General features: G+C 37.2%; 1 protein-coding gene across 6 annotated transcripts in view; it reads left to right on the top strand.

Moving 5' to 3' along the window:
* NUDCD1 (NudC domain containing 1) overlaps nt 1–16832 on the top strand; it is a 57724-nt gene that overhangs the window by 14590 nt on the left and 26302 nt on the right. For all 6 annotated transcript variants that reach the window (XM_049829608.1, XM_049829593.1, XM_049829626.1 and 3 more), the window contains 4 exons: nt 4648–4833; nt 7353–7536; nt 11527–11712; nt 14369–14576. In XM_049829608.1, coding sequence (XP_049685565.1) covers nt 4648–4833; nt 7353–7536; nt 11527–11712; nt 14369–14576 — 764 coding nt within the window. The remainder of the gene's footprint in view (nt 1–4647; nt 4834–7352; nt 7537–11526; nt 11713–14368; nt 14577–16832) is intronic.

Below are 16832 nucleotides of genomic sequence, written 5' to 3'. Positions count from 1 at the left end.
ACACCGTTGGCCAGTTTGGGTCAGGTGCCCTGACTGTGTCCTGTGCCAACTTCTTGTGCCCCTCCAGCTTTCTCGCTGGCTGGGCATGAGAAGCTGAAAAATCCCTGACTTTAGACTAAACACTACTGAGCAACAACTGAAAACATCAGTGTGTTATCAACATTCTTCGCATACTGAACTCAAAACACAGCACTGTACCAGCTAGTAGGAACACAGTTAACTATCCCAGCTGAAACTAACAGAAGTGTGGTCTTCTATAATGTTACATAATATAGCTCCATAAATCACTGTTAACAGGGATGATGATGCTTCTTTCTATTATATGATGCATGGGATTTTGATTATTTTTTTTTCCTAGGTAAAGTAGTCATTGCTAGTTAAAATGGAATGCTTTTATTGTAGAAAACACTGCCTCTCAGTGAAACCTTAAAAATAAGTTAACGATGGGGAAGCCCAAATTCATTGTATGTAGTGTTTGTGGGATTTTTGTTTTGTTTGGGTTGTGGGTTTGTTTTGTTTTGTTTTGTTGGGTGGTTTTTTTTTTTTTTTTAATTCTTTCATTCTCCTCTTCTGAATGTGTTATAAATTAGTGGAATAGTTCAAGGGGCATAGTGATGCAACTGAATCTACAAAGTGACCCTGAATGCTTCCAATAATTAAAAATCAAATTTGCATATTTTCCATTGCATGTTTCATAATAGCCCTTGTGACTTTTTTTGTAGTACACAGTAATCTCTAATATGAATTCAAGTAGGCAAGCAGGCTATCTGTTTGTCATCTGGTCTTTTTTGCTGTTGCTTATTAAAATGGTACTTACCCAAATCCAATTTCTCTTGCTTACCTTTGAACATGTTTTAAATGCACATCTGATGTTAATAACATCTGGAAGATATGAAGGATTTGAAATCCCCTCAAATACAGGATTCTCAACAAGTGAGGCCATGGCATACTTTGCATGCACAAATGTGCTCTTTCTATATTGCATACACATGCACAAGTGCAAAGAACTCTTTAAAAGATGGTGCTTTGTATGTATATTTTTGACTGCCTTATTTCATAGAGCAGAATGAGTTTCTTTTACTAGAAGTATGTACGTATATAGATGATTCCCCCCACCCCTCCACCCCCAAGCTATCCATTGCTTGAGTGAAAATAGAGGGACACGAGATGCTTGGAAAATATAATTTGTGGCTGAAATTTCAGGTCCTGTAATGAGATGCTGGTTTAATCTGATACTTTTTCGCTGCTATTTCTTAATATCATGTCCACCCTTACTATAGTAAGAGAGTGCATTCTGTGTGGCACAGAATAAATACTTGTTTCCTCTCACCCCCCAGGTTTTCAATACAAAAATATGCTTCTGTTTGTGCTTCCTTTTACATACTTGTAAATATCTTCGAAACTGTTCCTGTAATGTGTTTTTTTTTTAAATAGATTTTCTGTTTTTAAAATTCTATTCCTACTTAAATATATTTTCATTTTAGTGACACTAATGCTGATTTCTAATAACAAGGAAAGAAGTTCCTTATTGTTAAGCAGAGTTTTCAGATTTGTGGAGCTTCTAAAATAATTGTAGATCAAGTGACTGGAAATGAGCTTGGTGAAATAAAACAAAATAGTTAATTGGCTCTATGACAATTAGTTATGTTCTCACCATAGTCTATTTGTTGTAGGATTAAGAAGATAGATTGGGTTTAAAAAGGGAAATGTTGATCTGTAAAGGCCAATCAGGCACCTTTTTTTCCAGAGATGACTGTTAATTTGTTCAAATATATGTAGGTACACTAGTCTGCAAAATATCTTTGAAACCTGTTGTATCTAATTTTGTTTCATTTATGGTTTTTATCTATATATATATTTATATATATAAAACTGTCTGTGAGATGAGGGGAAAGGACCATAACTTTGAGAGGTGTTGCTTTAAGATACAGAACAGGAACAACAGGAATTGGTTTTGTTTGTTATCACTGGAAGACCTTTTTGGAGACCTCAGATCAGATCCTGAAGTCTGTGAATCGGTATAAGGGGCAAGGTGGGAAATATTTTTTCTTTTTTTTTAGTTATATCATTAGAATCCACTGTTTGTTTTAGAATCTTAGAGCAGTCCAGGTTGGAAGGGACCTCAAAAGTTCATATGGTCCAACCTTTCATGGGAAAAGGAGCCTAGATGAGATTATCGATCACCTTGTCCAGTTGCATCTTGGAAATCTCCAGTGATGGGGGCTCTGCCGTGTCCCTGGGGAGGTTATTCCAGTCATTGATTGTTCTCACTGTAAAAAAATTCTCTTATGTTGAGATGAAACCTCTTCTCCTGGTGCAACATTTACCCATTGCCCCTTGTCTTTATATGACTTCTTGTGAAGACAGAGCCTCCATCCTCTTTGCAGCTGCCCTTTAAGTACTGAAATACTGTGATGAGGTCCCCCTGGAGCTTTCTCCAGGGAGACAGGACCTAACTCCTTCAGTCTTCCCCCACAGGCCATGTTCTCCAGCCCTGTGATCGTCTTCACGGCCTTCCTTTGGACCCTTTCCAGTCTGCCCATGTCTTTTTTCTCAGTTCTGGGGACCAGAACTGGACACAGTACTCCAGGTGTGGCCTGACAAGTGCTGAGTAGAGTGGGATGATCACATCTCTATCTCTGCTAGTAATGTTCCTGCAGATGCAGCCCAGGATCTGATTTGCCTTTGTTGCTGCAGCATCGCACAGCTGAGTCGTGTTCAGCTTGCTGTCCACCAGGACCCTCAGGTCCCTTTCAGCAAGGCAGCTCTGCAGCCACACAGATCCTAGCCTGTACTGGGCTCCTTGGGTATTCCTTCCCAAGTGCAGGACCTTGCACTTGTCTGTTTATCTTCACAATGTTCTTGCTGCCCCACTTTTCCAGGCTATCTGGGTCTCTGTGCAAGATGGCTCTCCCTTATGACATGTCTACTTCATCACCTAGTTTAGTGTCATCAGCAAATGTGAGGGTGCTTTCAATCTCATCATCCAGGTAATTTATGACGATGTTGAACAATGTGGGGCCTGGTATCAATCCCTGGGGGACTCCACTTGTCACAGACTGTCAGCCTGTTTTATTTAGCAGCTGCTTAGTTCAGTTGAAAAACTTGAAGCTATTAAGTTCTATTTCAGTTATTTGAAAGACTATAGAGATGTGACTGTGATGTTGCTGAATCTCCAGTCTGCATCGTATATTTTTCTGTAAGAATATTTTGTTTGTGCTTTTAATACTGCAGCCTGATTTCCTTAGCAAGTAGCTGATTGAGCTGTATTGCTGATAAAGCATGGGTTTTTTTATTGCTGATAAAGACTTTTTTTTAAACTGTGATGCCAAGTTCTTTTCAAACCATAAAGATCTGGTCAGGGTTTTTTTTCTGTCAAGCCTCTTGGATATTCAGAGATTACTTCAACTCACAAAAAGGGAGGTAAATCATAGTCCTAAGCAGGCAGCAGCATCGCTGGCATTTTGCAAGCCAAATAATGAGCAGAGAGTTACAAAGCCTTATTCAGCAAAGAAAGGGCTGTATGTGAGAGTGAATGCACAAGATAAAGAATAATCCCTAAAAGATACCCTGGAAGATGTGCCTTTGTACGTAATGACAACAGTTAGAAGTCCAAATTACAGCATGAAAGCAGTTTCTTCTGTTAGAATTAGCAGGAAATGAAGAAGGTAACACAGAACTAAAGCAGGACTTGTGAGAACAATTACTAGAAATATAGATGAAATTGGTAATCTAACATTTGCACTATTATCCAATACAGCAGGAAATACTGGATTTTATTATTATTTTTTTTTTATTTAGTGATATGTATTTTTTTTAAAATCCTGTATATCTTCATTGGTCACTGGAGAATTATATCATCTGTGCACTTTGTTCACTACAGTGTCTCTGTTTATTCATGCTCAAAAACTATCCATGCTTGTAGTTTGGCTTAAAAAATAAGATTGCAGTGTGCCACTGATACAGTATGCTAAATAAGTTTTTCCTGATGTGTAGTATAATCATAATGTGATGGAAAAGTTATTTCCAAATATGATATGAATTAGTACAGCTTTTATTTGCTGGCTAATCACAGTTGTTACTTCTCTAATTTACTGAATAAAATAACCACTCTAGGAAAGCTGAGAAATGATAGATCAGCTTGAATATGTCAGTTGTGTAAGAGAATAGGCTAAAATTATTTAAAATAAATAATTAAAAAAAAATTAGAAGTGAGTTTTTATCAACTAGTTTGAGTACAATTCTGTGGCCTTCATTTCTTTTAAAGCCTCCACATTCTTATTGGCACTAGAATTATTTGAGGTAAGTGATTAATTGTTTGGAAATGCTAGAGGAAAAGAAGTGAAAAGCCTTTTTTTAATAAAAAATGTAATTAGTGCTGTAAAATGGAAGGAAAAAAAATGAGTGCTGAAATACCAATTATAGAACACTTATGTTTTCATTAAATAGAAACCAATTCAATGATTAAATTCCACCACCTTTTCCACATATGTGGAAATGATGCTTGCTACCCACTTTTTTCCAAATATGACCAGCTGTACAAAGAAACTAGTGAATTGCTACTGAGATTTGTTATTCTTGTCTGTAATACTTTATGAAGTATTTATCAATTTCAGTAAGTCTTAGTGTGTGACTGTTTGCTTATAGGATACTGCTCTACAAAAGCCAAGAGAAGTTTTCAGGCTACCTACAGACTTGACAGCTTATGATAATCGCCTTTGTGCCTCAATACACTTCTCATCTTCCACATGGGTTACCCTTTCTGATGGTACAGGAAGACTGTATTTAATTAAATCAGGCAAGCGTGGAAACAGTGCATCTGAAAAATGGGAGGTAAGTCTTGCAATAATTTAAGAATTGTACATCTATCAAATAATTCTTATTTTTGCATTTCTTATGAATGTAATATTGTGAAGAATTAAGCTTTAAATCATACTCTGTATCACTGATACAGGATTGTGTTCAAGTATAAAAATCATTGAGTTTAATACTAATGACTAAATTAATGATTTCTTTATGCACAAAATATCTAAAATTCCAGTGTTTGAAAGGGAACAGCCTTTTGACTGAAGAAGAACCTGAAGTGTTTCTAAATAGGTGGCTAAGTGCTTGTCTAGCTGAACTTTTTTGAAAAAAACATTTCCCCTTTCCCTTCCCTATTCATATGTGTCTGTCTAGGATTTCCCCCACACACCTTTTATTGTTTGCTATTTCAACGGGCCTGTGGAATTATATATATATATATATATATTTTTTTACAAAGTCTGAAATTATTGTCAACCAAGCTAAAAGCTACTTTCATTTTGAAGTGAAGAGATTACTGGTTTGTGTAATGTTTATCTGTGTGGATGTAATTGTGCTTGAAATATTCACTAATTTGCCTCATCCTAATAATACATCCACAGAGACTAGAATAAAACTTAAACAAAACTGCTGATTAAAAAATTTTTATAAGTAACCCCGAGGGTTAACTGCAGAGCAGGTATAATGTAAGCAATGTTATTTCCATCTCTCTAGTAGCGAAAATCTTCATACTGTGCACTTAGCTCTGGAAAATTATTGGTGCTTCATATTTTTACTTAAAATTGTTGGTTGTAACTGAAGTATGTTTTTATGTTTCTCATGATTAAATTCTTTACATAATTAATTCTTTTAAAGAGTCTCAATAAGGAGTGTTTTTGTATCCCCATCAAAGTGATCTTACTACACTAATAATGGTATTTGTTACCCTGCTTGAACACAACAAATATAACTAAGTTGCATTTCTACCTGAGCTATGATGAGTCTCATGGTATGTGGTTAGTTCCTCTTTACTCATGAAAGACGAGTCTGGTATAAAGCACACACATTTTGTATCTATTTTCTTTATTAGAGGGCAGTTTCCTAAGCAATTAAGGAGGATTTAGTATTGGCAGAAACTCAGGTATATGTTCTGAAGTGGAAGATTTCAGCATGATGGATTAGCTCCTTCCCCTACATCTTTAGAGAGTTCAGTAACTAGGAAATTGGCCATCCTGTTCTTTAGATGGTTGGTAATAAATAACAACTGGTTTTTATTCTGTTCTGTATGAGAATGCTGATATGTAAATAAGTTACATTGGAGTTGTCAGTGTAACAAAACCATAAGATTTATATGTTGATGTTCTGTCCATTTAAATTCACATTTTGAGTATTGAGAGCACCCAGTGATTTACAGTGGTGTTAACATCCTAACCCCATAAATCCTCAAACCTTACCAGGTTTCAGTAACAGCTGGATTGAGCCTATACTCATTCAGCCACTACAGCTTGAATTCCTTGTCATTTATTCTTTTGTTTTCATTGTTAATGTTCTAGCAAATAACAAATGTTTCATTTCTTCTTCTTCTCTGCTGTTTGGATTTATTTATTTTTAAATCTTTTTGGGGGTTTTGCTGAATGAGTACTTTTTTGAGAAAAGATGAAATATATAGTCTCTAGAATTAAAACTTCCAGCTATAGGTACCAAATGCTAAATGTCTTGAGCTACAAGATGTGTAGTCCTTCTGTATGAAATTATTCCACATTTACAGTGGTGCTTATTAGCCTTTCAATGACAGTAATATTTATGTACTCTGCCTACCTAGTCCCATCCAAATATTGGATAGACTTTTCCAAACTGTATGCATAAAAATACAAAAATTTCTAATCGTAGCTCCTAAATGTGAATATTATACTCCTTCATTTAATTATAGGCTTTTGTTTCTTACTTCCCTTGATAAAACTTTATAGAGAAGGAAAATTGAATCTCTTTGTAAAGATAGTAACAAATAAAGAGAACCCCCCTTTCCCCTCAGTATTGGTTGATGATTAAATACTGGCAGCAATGCACCGGACCTCTTAATCTTCTTGTTTGCCCATGTCAAGGTCTATAAAGATTTTCAGGATGTTGGGGTGTCTAGAGAAGTAGTGAGGGCCTTGGTGAAATGCCTACATTTTTGTCTTGAGTCAGTACGCTGTTTTTATGGATCCTGTTCTGTTCATCAGTTGTTGTACCTCTGCTTATTGTAGTGGTAAACAGCCATAATGCAGATGATTTTGTGGATATTTGTGCTTTGTTTAATGCAGATGATTTTGTGGATATTTGTGCTTTGTTTAATGGGCCCTTACAATGATTTTATAATATAAACAATAATTAAAAGCATTTCAGAACAGTGGCTTGATAGCCAAGAAGGGAGGAACCAAAAATGTATGATGTTCGTGTATTCATATTGGCAGAGAGGTTTGTGGGAAGCAAACTTTTACTGATTTGACGTTCACTGAAGCCTTTCACTGCTTTCTGAGAAAGAGCAAGACTTACAGTTTTAACTGACTTTTTACTACATTTTTTTCTAGATTGTGTTTAATGAAGAGCTAGGAAGTCCATTTATTATAGCACACAGTGTTTCATTTGTAAAATCTGATAAACATTCAGTGGCTGTGCTGCTGCTTAGGGTAGAAAAAGATGAATTGGACACAAAAGGAAGTGGATTTCATATTACCTTGGAATGGGTTACAATTGCAGAGATAAGCAAAGAGGGTAAGTGTTTACATTTATATTACTGGTGAGTAATGTTTTAAAAAAAATAAAATCATGCTTTTATTCCTTGTCTTAGAAGTTGATTGTTCCTCAGGTTCTGATATTTCCTTTCCTCAAAAGTTCTGCTTGGATTTTACATAGGTAATTTTTTTCTTACATTTTGAGATCAAGTTACTGGTTGTAGACCTAAAATCTGATGAACGTTTGGAAGACAGGAAGAAGTAAAATTTTATATGTGTGTGGTTAAGGTAAGTAGTAAACAAGATAGAACTTGACTTTGTGATGTTATGAAATACAAGATCAAGCTAAACAGGAATTGCAAAATCAAGGTTATACAGAACTATGTCTAACTGATGTCTTTTATACTTTTCAAAATGTTGTACAGCTAGATATGGGGTTTTGTTTGGTTATGTTTTGGGGTTTTTGTTGTTTTTTTTAGCCTCCAATTAACAGTGTTGTGGGATTGGAATTAGTATGAGATAAAAAGAACAACTGTAGCATGAAAAGTAAATACTTCATATTCTAGATTTTCCTGTAGTAAAAGAGTATGAGGTTATTCAGTTAATTTTAGATCAACACATTAAAAACATACTAGTTAGTGTATTAATACCTACTAATTAATGTATTATCCTAATAAAGTTTGGCAACATACTAGTTAGTGTATTAATACCTACTAATTAATGTATTATCCTAATAAAGTTTGGCAAAGGGTAATTTATCTGTTCAATATGACCATACTTACATTAAATATCATGATTTCCATAAAGCATACAAGACCCCGTGCTTCAGTGTCTGATTTAAATATGTGTGGATTAAATTACCTTAACCTTTTTGGGAAGCCTGTGATACTGTCTCGTTCATTATCTTCCAAAAAGTATAATTTTGATACCGGTAGAATCTTCAGCTATTTGAACTAAAGCAGTGGATTGCATACTGCAGTGTTACTATCCAAATGTTCCTCAGTCTCCTACGTATATAGTATGGATAGGAGAAAAGAGTAGAATAGAATATTTCAGTTGGAAGGGACCTATAACTATCATCTAGTCCAGCTGCCTGACCACTTCAGGGCTGACCAAAGGTTAAAGCATGTTATTAAGGGGATTGTCCAACTGCCTCTTAAACACTGACAGGCTTGGGGCATCAGCCACCTGTTCGGGAAGCCTGTCCCAGTGTTTGACCACCCTCTTGGTAAAGAAATACTTCCTAATGTCCAGTCTAAACCTCCCCTGGTGCAGCTTTGAACCACTGTTGCATGTCTCATCACTGGATACCAGGGAGAAGAGATCAGCACCTCCCTCTCCACTTCTCAGGAAGCTGTAGAGAGCAATGAGGTTGTGCCTCAGCCTCCTTTTCTCCAAACTAGACAAACCCAAATTCCTTAGCCACTCCTCACAAGACATTCCTTCCAGCCCTTTCACCAGCTTTGTTAACCCTGAGCGGCTTTATTCATGTTGTCTGCTGTTGAAACCTTGGGTGATGGAAATATTTCTGAGAGTGCCAGAAAGCCATGTGAGATTGCCTTATGCTTTTGTGGGCCAGCTTAACGAGAAAGAAACCTCTGAACGTTACTGGTTGTATCTTGGAAGAAGAATTAAATCAGTAATACTGCCAGTCTGGAACTGAAGACCATTGCTTAAAGAAAGCACTAACACTTTTATTATATTTTGTATATTATATTATATTTTGTAATACTGTGTATTTTTTTAAAGACGTTCTTTATAGTGTATTTTTTATAACTTACGACAAACGTTCATGGAATGAATCATTTTCCATAAAAGTAGATTTAAAAATATTTCCAAAAATCTTGCCAGTTCTCCAGCATTTCCGAGGAACAGACAAAATTTTTGTAATTACAGTCAGCAGAGATGTAAATAACAAGATTCAAAGCAAACTTTAATTATGAAGAGAGAAATAAGTTTTTGATTTCTTTTAATATCCTGCAAATATCCCGCAAATCAGACTGATGCATGAACCAGTCTCAAAGATAAAAGCTGTTTTGAGGAATTAACAATACTTTACATTCTCCTTCATCAGTAGGCAATTGCTATGCTTAACTCTTCTTGAAACTCTGCCTGTGGGTGCAGTTTATCAAATCAGGTTGTAGTAAAAATAAGTAGTTAATTAACAAGCCATTTCTCAAATTACCAAATCTATGCTTCATCAAAGCAAAACCTTACGACATAGTTATGTGTCTTGACATCAACAACTGTGAGAGTCTCTGCCATGCCTGGTTGGCTAGACAAAGTGATCACACCTACCACTATTGTATTACCAAAGAACAAAAAATGGAAGCATGAAAATAAATCTGAATGGAAGCAGTGGTGAGATCTGTTCACATCTTATGTGGTACTTCAGAGGGTCGTGACAAAGGTACCCCCTCAAAGTTTGTTGTTTTCCTTAATTAGCTAATGTTTTAGGAATCCTCACTGTAAAAGCTTGAAATGAAGAACCACCATGCTGCTTTATTAGACTTGGAAAATGTTACATGCTTTCTTCTGATCTTCTTTACAAGAAAAATCATGTAGTATAAACTTACGAAAAAGATCATAAAGACTTACTTAAAAATTTTAGCAGTGTTGATGATTGATTGAAAATACTCTACAAAATGTTTGGTCACACAATGACAAGGTTGGAGGTTGTAGAGCCTTTTAACAAGTGAGCAAATGCTGTAAGAGAGACATGCTAACAAATTTGGTATATTTCAGTGCACAGTTAAATTTGGTTAGTTAAATAACAGCTTGTTCAATGAGTGGCTAACTTCCCAGTACAACAAAGACTTGCTCTTTTTGGTCATGTATTTAAGCAGAGGTAATTTGTTAGTCCTTTAAAGCAGGTTACGCTGTTGCTTCGAGTCTCCTGATTGAATAGGTCTCTTACTCTGTCTCTAATTAGAATGGTTGCATCTCTTCAGTTAATACCCTCCCCCTTACCCACCCTCCCCAAACTTTTCAGGAAAAAGAGGGGGGCTTTAATTAACAACACTAAGTACCAGAATTACATTACAGTCTGATTATTACTCTTTATTCCACTTCTTGCTTAGCAAACAGGATAACCAATTGAGAGGACTGAAATTACACTTGGTTTATCCATTATTATCTGTATTCTCCTATGACTTCAACGTTTCTCTAAGCTTAATATTGAAGTCAAACAGGAACACATTTTGGAGTACTAGAGTGGCATAGATGATTTTTACCATCATAATCTGGTCTTGTCTAATGTCTCTGCTAATGAGTTCCCAGTTTCTTTAAAGTAAAGTTGTAGTTACAAGTACAGTGATTTCTTTTAATGAAGAGATGAAGCATAAATGTGAAGAACTACAGAATTTCTGGGGATAATTTTATCACCTGTGAGCATTTTATCAAGTTGTTAATTTTTTTGCTAAAAATTAATTTGTATAATCTGTTATTATCCAGAAGTTGATCAGTTCCTGAGGACTCTGTGGGCAGTAAGATTCTAGTGGAAAAAGAACAAACATTGTGCTAGAACCTGTCATCTTACTGGTGTTTTGAGTCATCAGTATTCATTTGTTTGGGAGCACAGTAGGGAATGGCATGGTCCTTGATGCCAGTAGCTAACATCTGGGACCTCCTTTTTAAAGGGCAGTGTTTTACAAAAGTTGCGGAAGATGGACATTTTTCATTATGAATAAAGTGTTACCGCTCATTATTTCATTGCTTCTCAAGTTTTTCAGCAGCTCAAAAAGTATCTGGAAAACTTGTTTGTACAGAGGCTGAGAGTGGTTTTGTGAATTGCTGGGCTACCTGTGATCAATAAAGGCATCGTAAGAAAAAAAGGGCAATGTTAGATTAATTTTAGGGTCTACATATGTTAACAAATGCATTGAAAAACAGAAGAGATTTCTTTTTAAACTATGGTACTGTGATTTAACTGGTAGGATTGCTTAGTATTTTTAACTTGTAATGAGATTCTCATATAATAATTTGTCTTCTAGAAAAATATTACCACTAATGTTTTATTTTAATTTTATAGGAGATAATAGATATGACATCTTTAAAAGGAGAGTTTTACAAGGAAAATCAGTCCCCCATTATGCAGCAATAGAGCCGAGTGGGGATGGCCTAATGATTGTTTCCTACAAACCATTCAAATTTATGCAAGATGAAGATGATAAATTAGAAGAAAATGATGATGCAAAAGCAACAAATGAAAAGAAAGGTAAAACTTATTTGGCAGATTATGATAGGCTGCTCTCTTTTGGCTTAGAAAATAGCTTGCCAGTTTACCATGTTTGGAAACTCTAGCAATAAATGTTTGTCTTAATATCTATCTTCCAGATATTTTTTTTTATTTATTTATTTAAGGACAAATTGGCTTTGTTTTGTTTGTTTTCACCCTGGGAAGTTGTGTTGTGCATGAACCTATATGAGAAGCTTTTTTGGATAGGAGACACTTAGAGTTTTGTTGTCCTAAGGAAAAGGATATTGATATTTTGCAAACAGAACTGTACTAAGTATATGCTAGCAGGTGACGCCTAAATTTAGGCATCTGGCTGAAGTACTTAAATTAAGAAGCTAATCTTCCTAGATGAGAGAGAGCGGTGTGGCACCCATTCGCTCCCCCAAATAGTTGTTCATCAGAAAGCTTTCTGATATGTAATTTATTGCTGCCTTTCTAAATTTTAAAACAAGCAAACAAAAAAAAACCCAAACCTACCACAACAAGAACAACCTCCCCCCCCCCCCCCAACACCCCTCCCCAAAAGACCAACCAGTTTTTCTTTTTAAAGAATGAGAATCATGTAAAGGATTATCTTTTCTCCAGTGGGAAAGCAGTTCAGAAAAAATAATAAGCTTCAACGAAAGGCACCCATACTTTTTTCTTTAAGATCAAAATGAAATTAAGTATGTAAAAAAATGTTAATTAATTTTTATCTTGAATATCTCTGAGCTCTGTAATATGTATGTTTATGTAGTTATATTGTATTATTTCAGATTTGATTTTTGCTTCTGAATATAAAGCATTGCTTAATGAACCAGTCCTAACTGAATGATACTAACACAATCTTTGTCAATGGTGCAAAAATCTGCGTGGGAAACAATACAAAAAGATCAATTTTCTGGAATGTATTAATGTTACACACTGTGATAACTGTGGCATTGTACATGTAATTGTATTAAGAATAGTCTGTACGTATAAGCCTTGGAGCAAAGGAGTACTTTAGTGCACTGAGCACCACAATGCAGTGTCTATGAAGTTGTCACCTGAATTAGCTAGTTCAATGTTTTAAGGATTTTAAGAGCTTCTTGAGTTGTGTGCTAGGTGTGATTAAAGAAACACAGTAAAGAGCACTATATGGTTCTCAGCATAGCTCATTTCATGTGTGTACGTGTGCGTATGGTGTTGCCAAAGCCCAGCAATCTGTAATGTGTGGAGTACTGTTTGTAACAACACCAACTTCTCATGGTACAAAAATCTAATGGTAAAGAAAGTACTGAAACCTGGACTCCTAGCTTAGAGGGAAGTCTAATACCTCTTTAAAAGAGAATTTGTCTTTTGCTAAACCTAATGTAGGCTGTAATTTTAGTTGCATGGTTCTGTAAAATTGTAGCGTAATAGATATCAGATAATGAAACAAGATGTGCTGGCAATAGAACTCTAATTTTTATAGGAGTTTGCAGCAATAGATAAAGAAATATTAAGGCGATTGTTGCACATCAGTATTTTGGTTTTTAATTTGTTCTCTCATAGTCTCCTCTGCACATTTTTGACATTGAAAAGGCTGTCTTGAAGATGGAGGAGAGGGGAAGCCTAAGCTACTTTTTTGGTGTCATTCAGTTTTCTTATAAATTAAGACTTTTAATATCAGATACAATCTGTGTCAAGTTTAGAATTTTGAAGGCTGTCGTATCTCAGATACTAATAGTTTCTGGGAAGTATATTTGTAGGACCTGTGACTGATCCATTGCAAACAGGAAACTCGTGGTAACGGACAACAGTGTCCTTCCACAATCACAGTTGCTGACGTGAAGCTTAGATCACTGAAATCTTGTACTGTGTTGTGACGACTTGAGAGCTTCCAAAGGGTCTATCCATACTTTTCCTCTAAATAGGAAGGTAACATGTACGAGATCGCTCTTTGGAAAATTAATGCATCTGTATTTGTGTTTTCTGTGAACAACTGTGAACTACCCAGTCATGCTGTCATAGCATTCCTTTTGTATAAACATTTCTCTTAAAAGGCCACTTCTTGTAGCAGTTTAATAATCAACATAGACATCAAGCAGATTCCATACCCAGGAGTAAAAGTCAATCATTACCTCTGGGCAGGCAGTTTTATTTCATCTCCATCAGCTGAGGCAGATGAAGACTACCTGGTTTTCTAAAATCGTTTCTCTTGAATGGTCAGCATAGCTTCTGGCAAAATAGGTAAGAAAAAAATGTTCACATCTCTGAATGGCTTATACTTCTGAGCCGGCTGTAGCTTGTCAGTACCGCTGCACCTGACATCTCTTCAACCAAATTATTAAACATTAATGTTTCAGTGTATTTAAGTACATTTTGTTTATCAATTTTGTAATGCTACAAGAAACTCAGAGTAATAGTTAATGGCCATTGTATAATTCTGTCAGTATATTTGAGTATAGATATGAATACAAATTGCTCTCCAGATGAGGGACATAAATCAACTTGATTGCTAAAAAATGTTTCTCCATTTTATAATCTGAATATATTTTATGTAAATTATTCAGAGTAAAAGTAAATTTCACTCTTCCACAAACTTCTATTCCATATCTTCCAGCATTGTGTGCTGTGGAATCCAGGACAGCATTTGTAATCTAGTTTGTATTTTTCTGCATGTTTCCAATTGTAGACCCACTCTATTACTGGCAGCAGACTGAAGATGATGTGACAATAACAGTTCGCATTCCTCAAGACATCACTAAGGATGACATAAAAGTACGCTTTTCTCCTGGTAATATATGTGTTACACTGAAAGACCAACCTCCTTTGATGGAAGGAAAACTCTATTCATCTGTGGACCATGAAAGCTGCACATGGATAATTAGAGAGAACAAAAGGTGTCGTATATGGTTTTTAGTTTTCCTATTGATAGGAATTGATTTCAAAGTGTATACTGTAACTCTGACTTCTGGCCTCTCTGGGAATGGACTCATTTAATGCTACACCCTGCATCCCTCCGTACGAGAATCTATGTTCTCTGCTGAAAATAGTTCACGGGCTTTTCCAATGCTGTCTCACAATACTGTTTCTTTAGCTAATTGTGAAAGTAATCCCCTCCTCTTAGTTACTTGCTTATAAGCTACGTGACCAGCTAATTTCTACAGCAACATAGATCAGCCTTTCCAAAATAATAAATTATTTTATTTCAGAAAAAAAGGTGTTATGGATAACTGTCTGTACTGACGGCTATACCTGTATCAGAGCAGGAAATTAAGAGTTTCTACTACAGAGCTGTGGAGCAGAGTTCTTTGCAACATTAGGGATACATTGATGCTCATTAGAATCATAGAATCATTTAGGTTGGAAAAGATCTTCAAGATCATGGAGTCCAACCATCATCCATGCCCACTAAACCATGTCCTGAAGTACCCCAGCTACTTGCTTTTTTAATATTTCCAGGGATGGTGACTCAACCACTTCCCTGGGCAGCCTATTCCAATGTCTGACAACCCTCTCAGTAAAGAAATTTTTCCTAATATCCAGCCTAAATCTCCCTTGCCTCAACTTGAGGCCATTTCCTCTTGTCCTATCTCCAGCCACCTGACAGAAGAGACCAGCACCCACCTCACTACAACCCCCCTTCAGGCAGTTGTAGAGAGCGATAAGGTCTCCCCTCAGCCTCCTCTTCTCCAGACTAAACAGCCCCAGTTCTCTCAGCCGCTCCTCATAAGACTTGTACTCCAGGCCCCTCACCAACTTGGTTGCCCTTCTCTGGACACGCTCCAGCACCTCAATGTCTTTCCTGTAGTGAGGGGCCCAAAACTGAACACAGGACTCGAGGTGCGGCCTCACCAGTGCCCAGTACAGGGGAACAATCACCTCCCTGCTCCTGCTGGCCACACTATTTCTGACACAGGCCAGGATGCCATTGGCCTTCTTGGCCACCTGGGCACACTGCTGGCTCATATTCAGCCAGCTGTCAACCAGCACCCCCAGGTCTTTCTCTGCCGGGCAGCTTTCCAGCCACTCTTCCCCAAGCCTGTAGCACTGCATGGGGTTGCTGTGACTGAAGTGCAGGACTTCGCACTTGGCCTTGTTGAACTTCATATGATTGGTCTCAGCCCATCGATCCAGCCTGTCCAGATCTCTTTATAGAGCCTCCCTACCCTCAAACAGATTGACCCTGCCTCCCAACTTGGTGTTGTCTGCAAACTTGCTGAGGGTGCACTCAATCCCCTCATCCAAATCATTGATAAAGATATTAAACAGAACGAGGCCCAACACCGAGCCCTGAGGAACACCTCTTGTGACCCACCGCCAACTGGATTTCACCCCATTCACCACAACCCTCTGGGCTCGTCCATCCAGCCAGTTTTTCACCCAGCAAAAAGTACACTAGTCCAGGCCATGAGCCGCCAGCTTCTCAAGGAGTATGCCATGAGAGACAGTGTCAAAGGCCTTGCTGAAGTCAAGGTAGGCAACATCCACAGCCTTTCCCTCATACACTAGGCAGGTCACCTGGTCATAGAAGGAGATCAGGTTGGTCAAGGAGGGCCTGCCTTTTGTAAAACCATGCTGACTGGGTCTGATCCCCTTCTTATCCTGGACTTGCCATGTGAGTGCTCTCAAGACAAACCGTTCCATAATCTTCCCCAGTACCGAGGTCAGGCTGACAGGCCTGTAGTTCCCCAGATCCTCCCTCCGACTCTTGTTGTAAATGGGCGTCACATTGGCAAGCCTCCAGTCCTCTGGGACCTCCCCTGTTCACCAGGATCGCTGATAGATGATAGAGAGTGGCTTGGCAAGGACCTCTGCCAGTTCCCTCGGTACTCTTGGATGGATCCCATCAGGTCCCATAGATTTCTGAGTGTCCAGATGGTGTAGTAGGTCTCTAACTATTTCCTCCTGGATTAAGGGGGGTATGTTCCACTCTTCATCCTTACCTTCCAGCTCAAGGGGTGGAGTAACCTGGGGATAACTGGTCTCCCTATTAAAGACTGAGGCAAAGAAGGCATTAAGTACCTCGGCCTTTTCCTCATCTCTGGTTGCTACGTTCCCTTCTGTATCCATTAAAGGATAGATATTCTCCTTGGGATTCTTTTTACTGTTAACATATTTGTAAAAACATTTTTTGTTGTCCCAAACAAAAATTA

This window comes from Accipiter gentilis, chromosome 2 (assembly GCF_929443795.1).
Source record: "Accipiter gentilis chromosome 2, bAccGen1.1, whole genome shotgun sequence".
Lineage (NCBI taxonomy): Eukaryota > Metazoa > Chordata > Aves > Accipitriformes > Accipitridae > Astur > Astur gentilis.
This window is presented reverse-complemented; position numbering and strand designations above follow the sequence as displayed.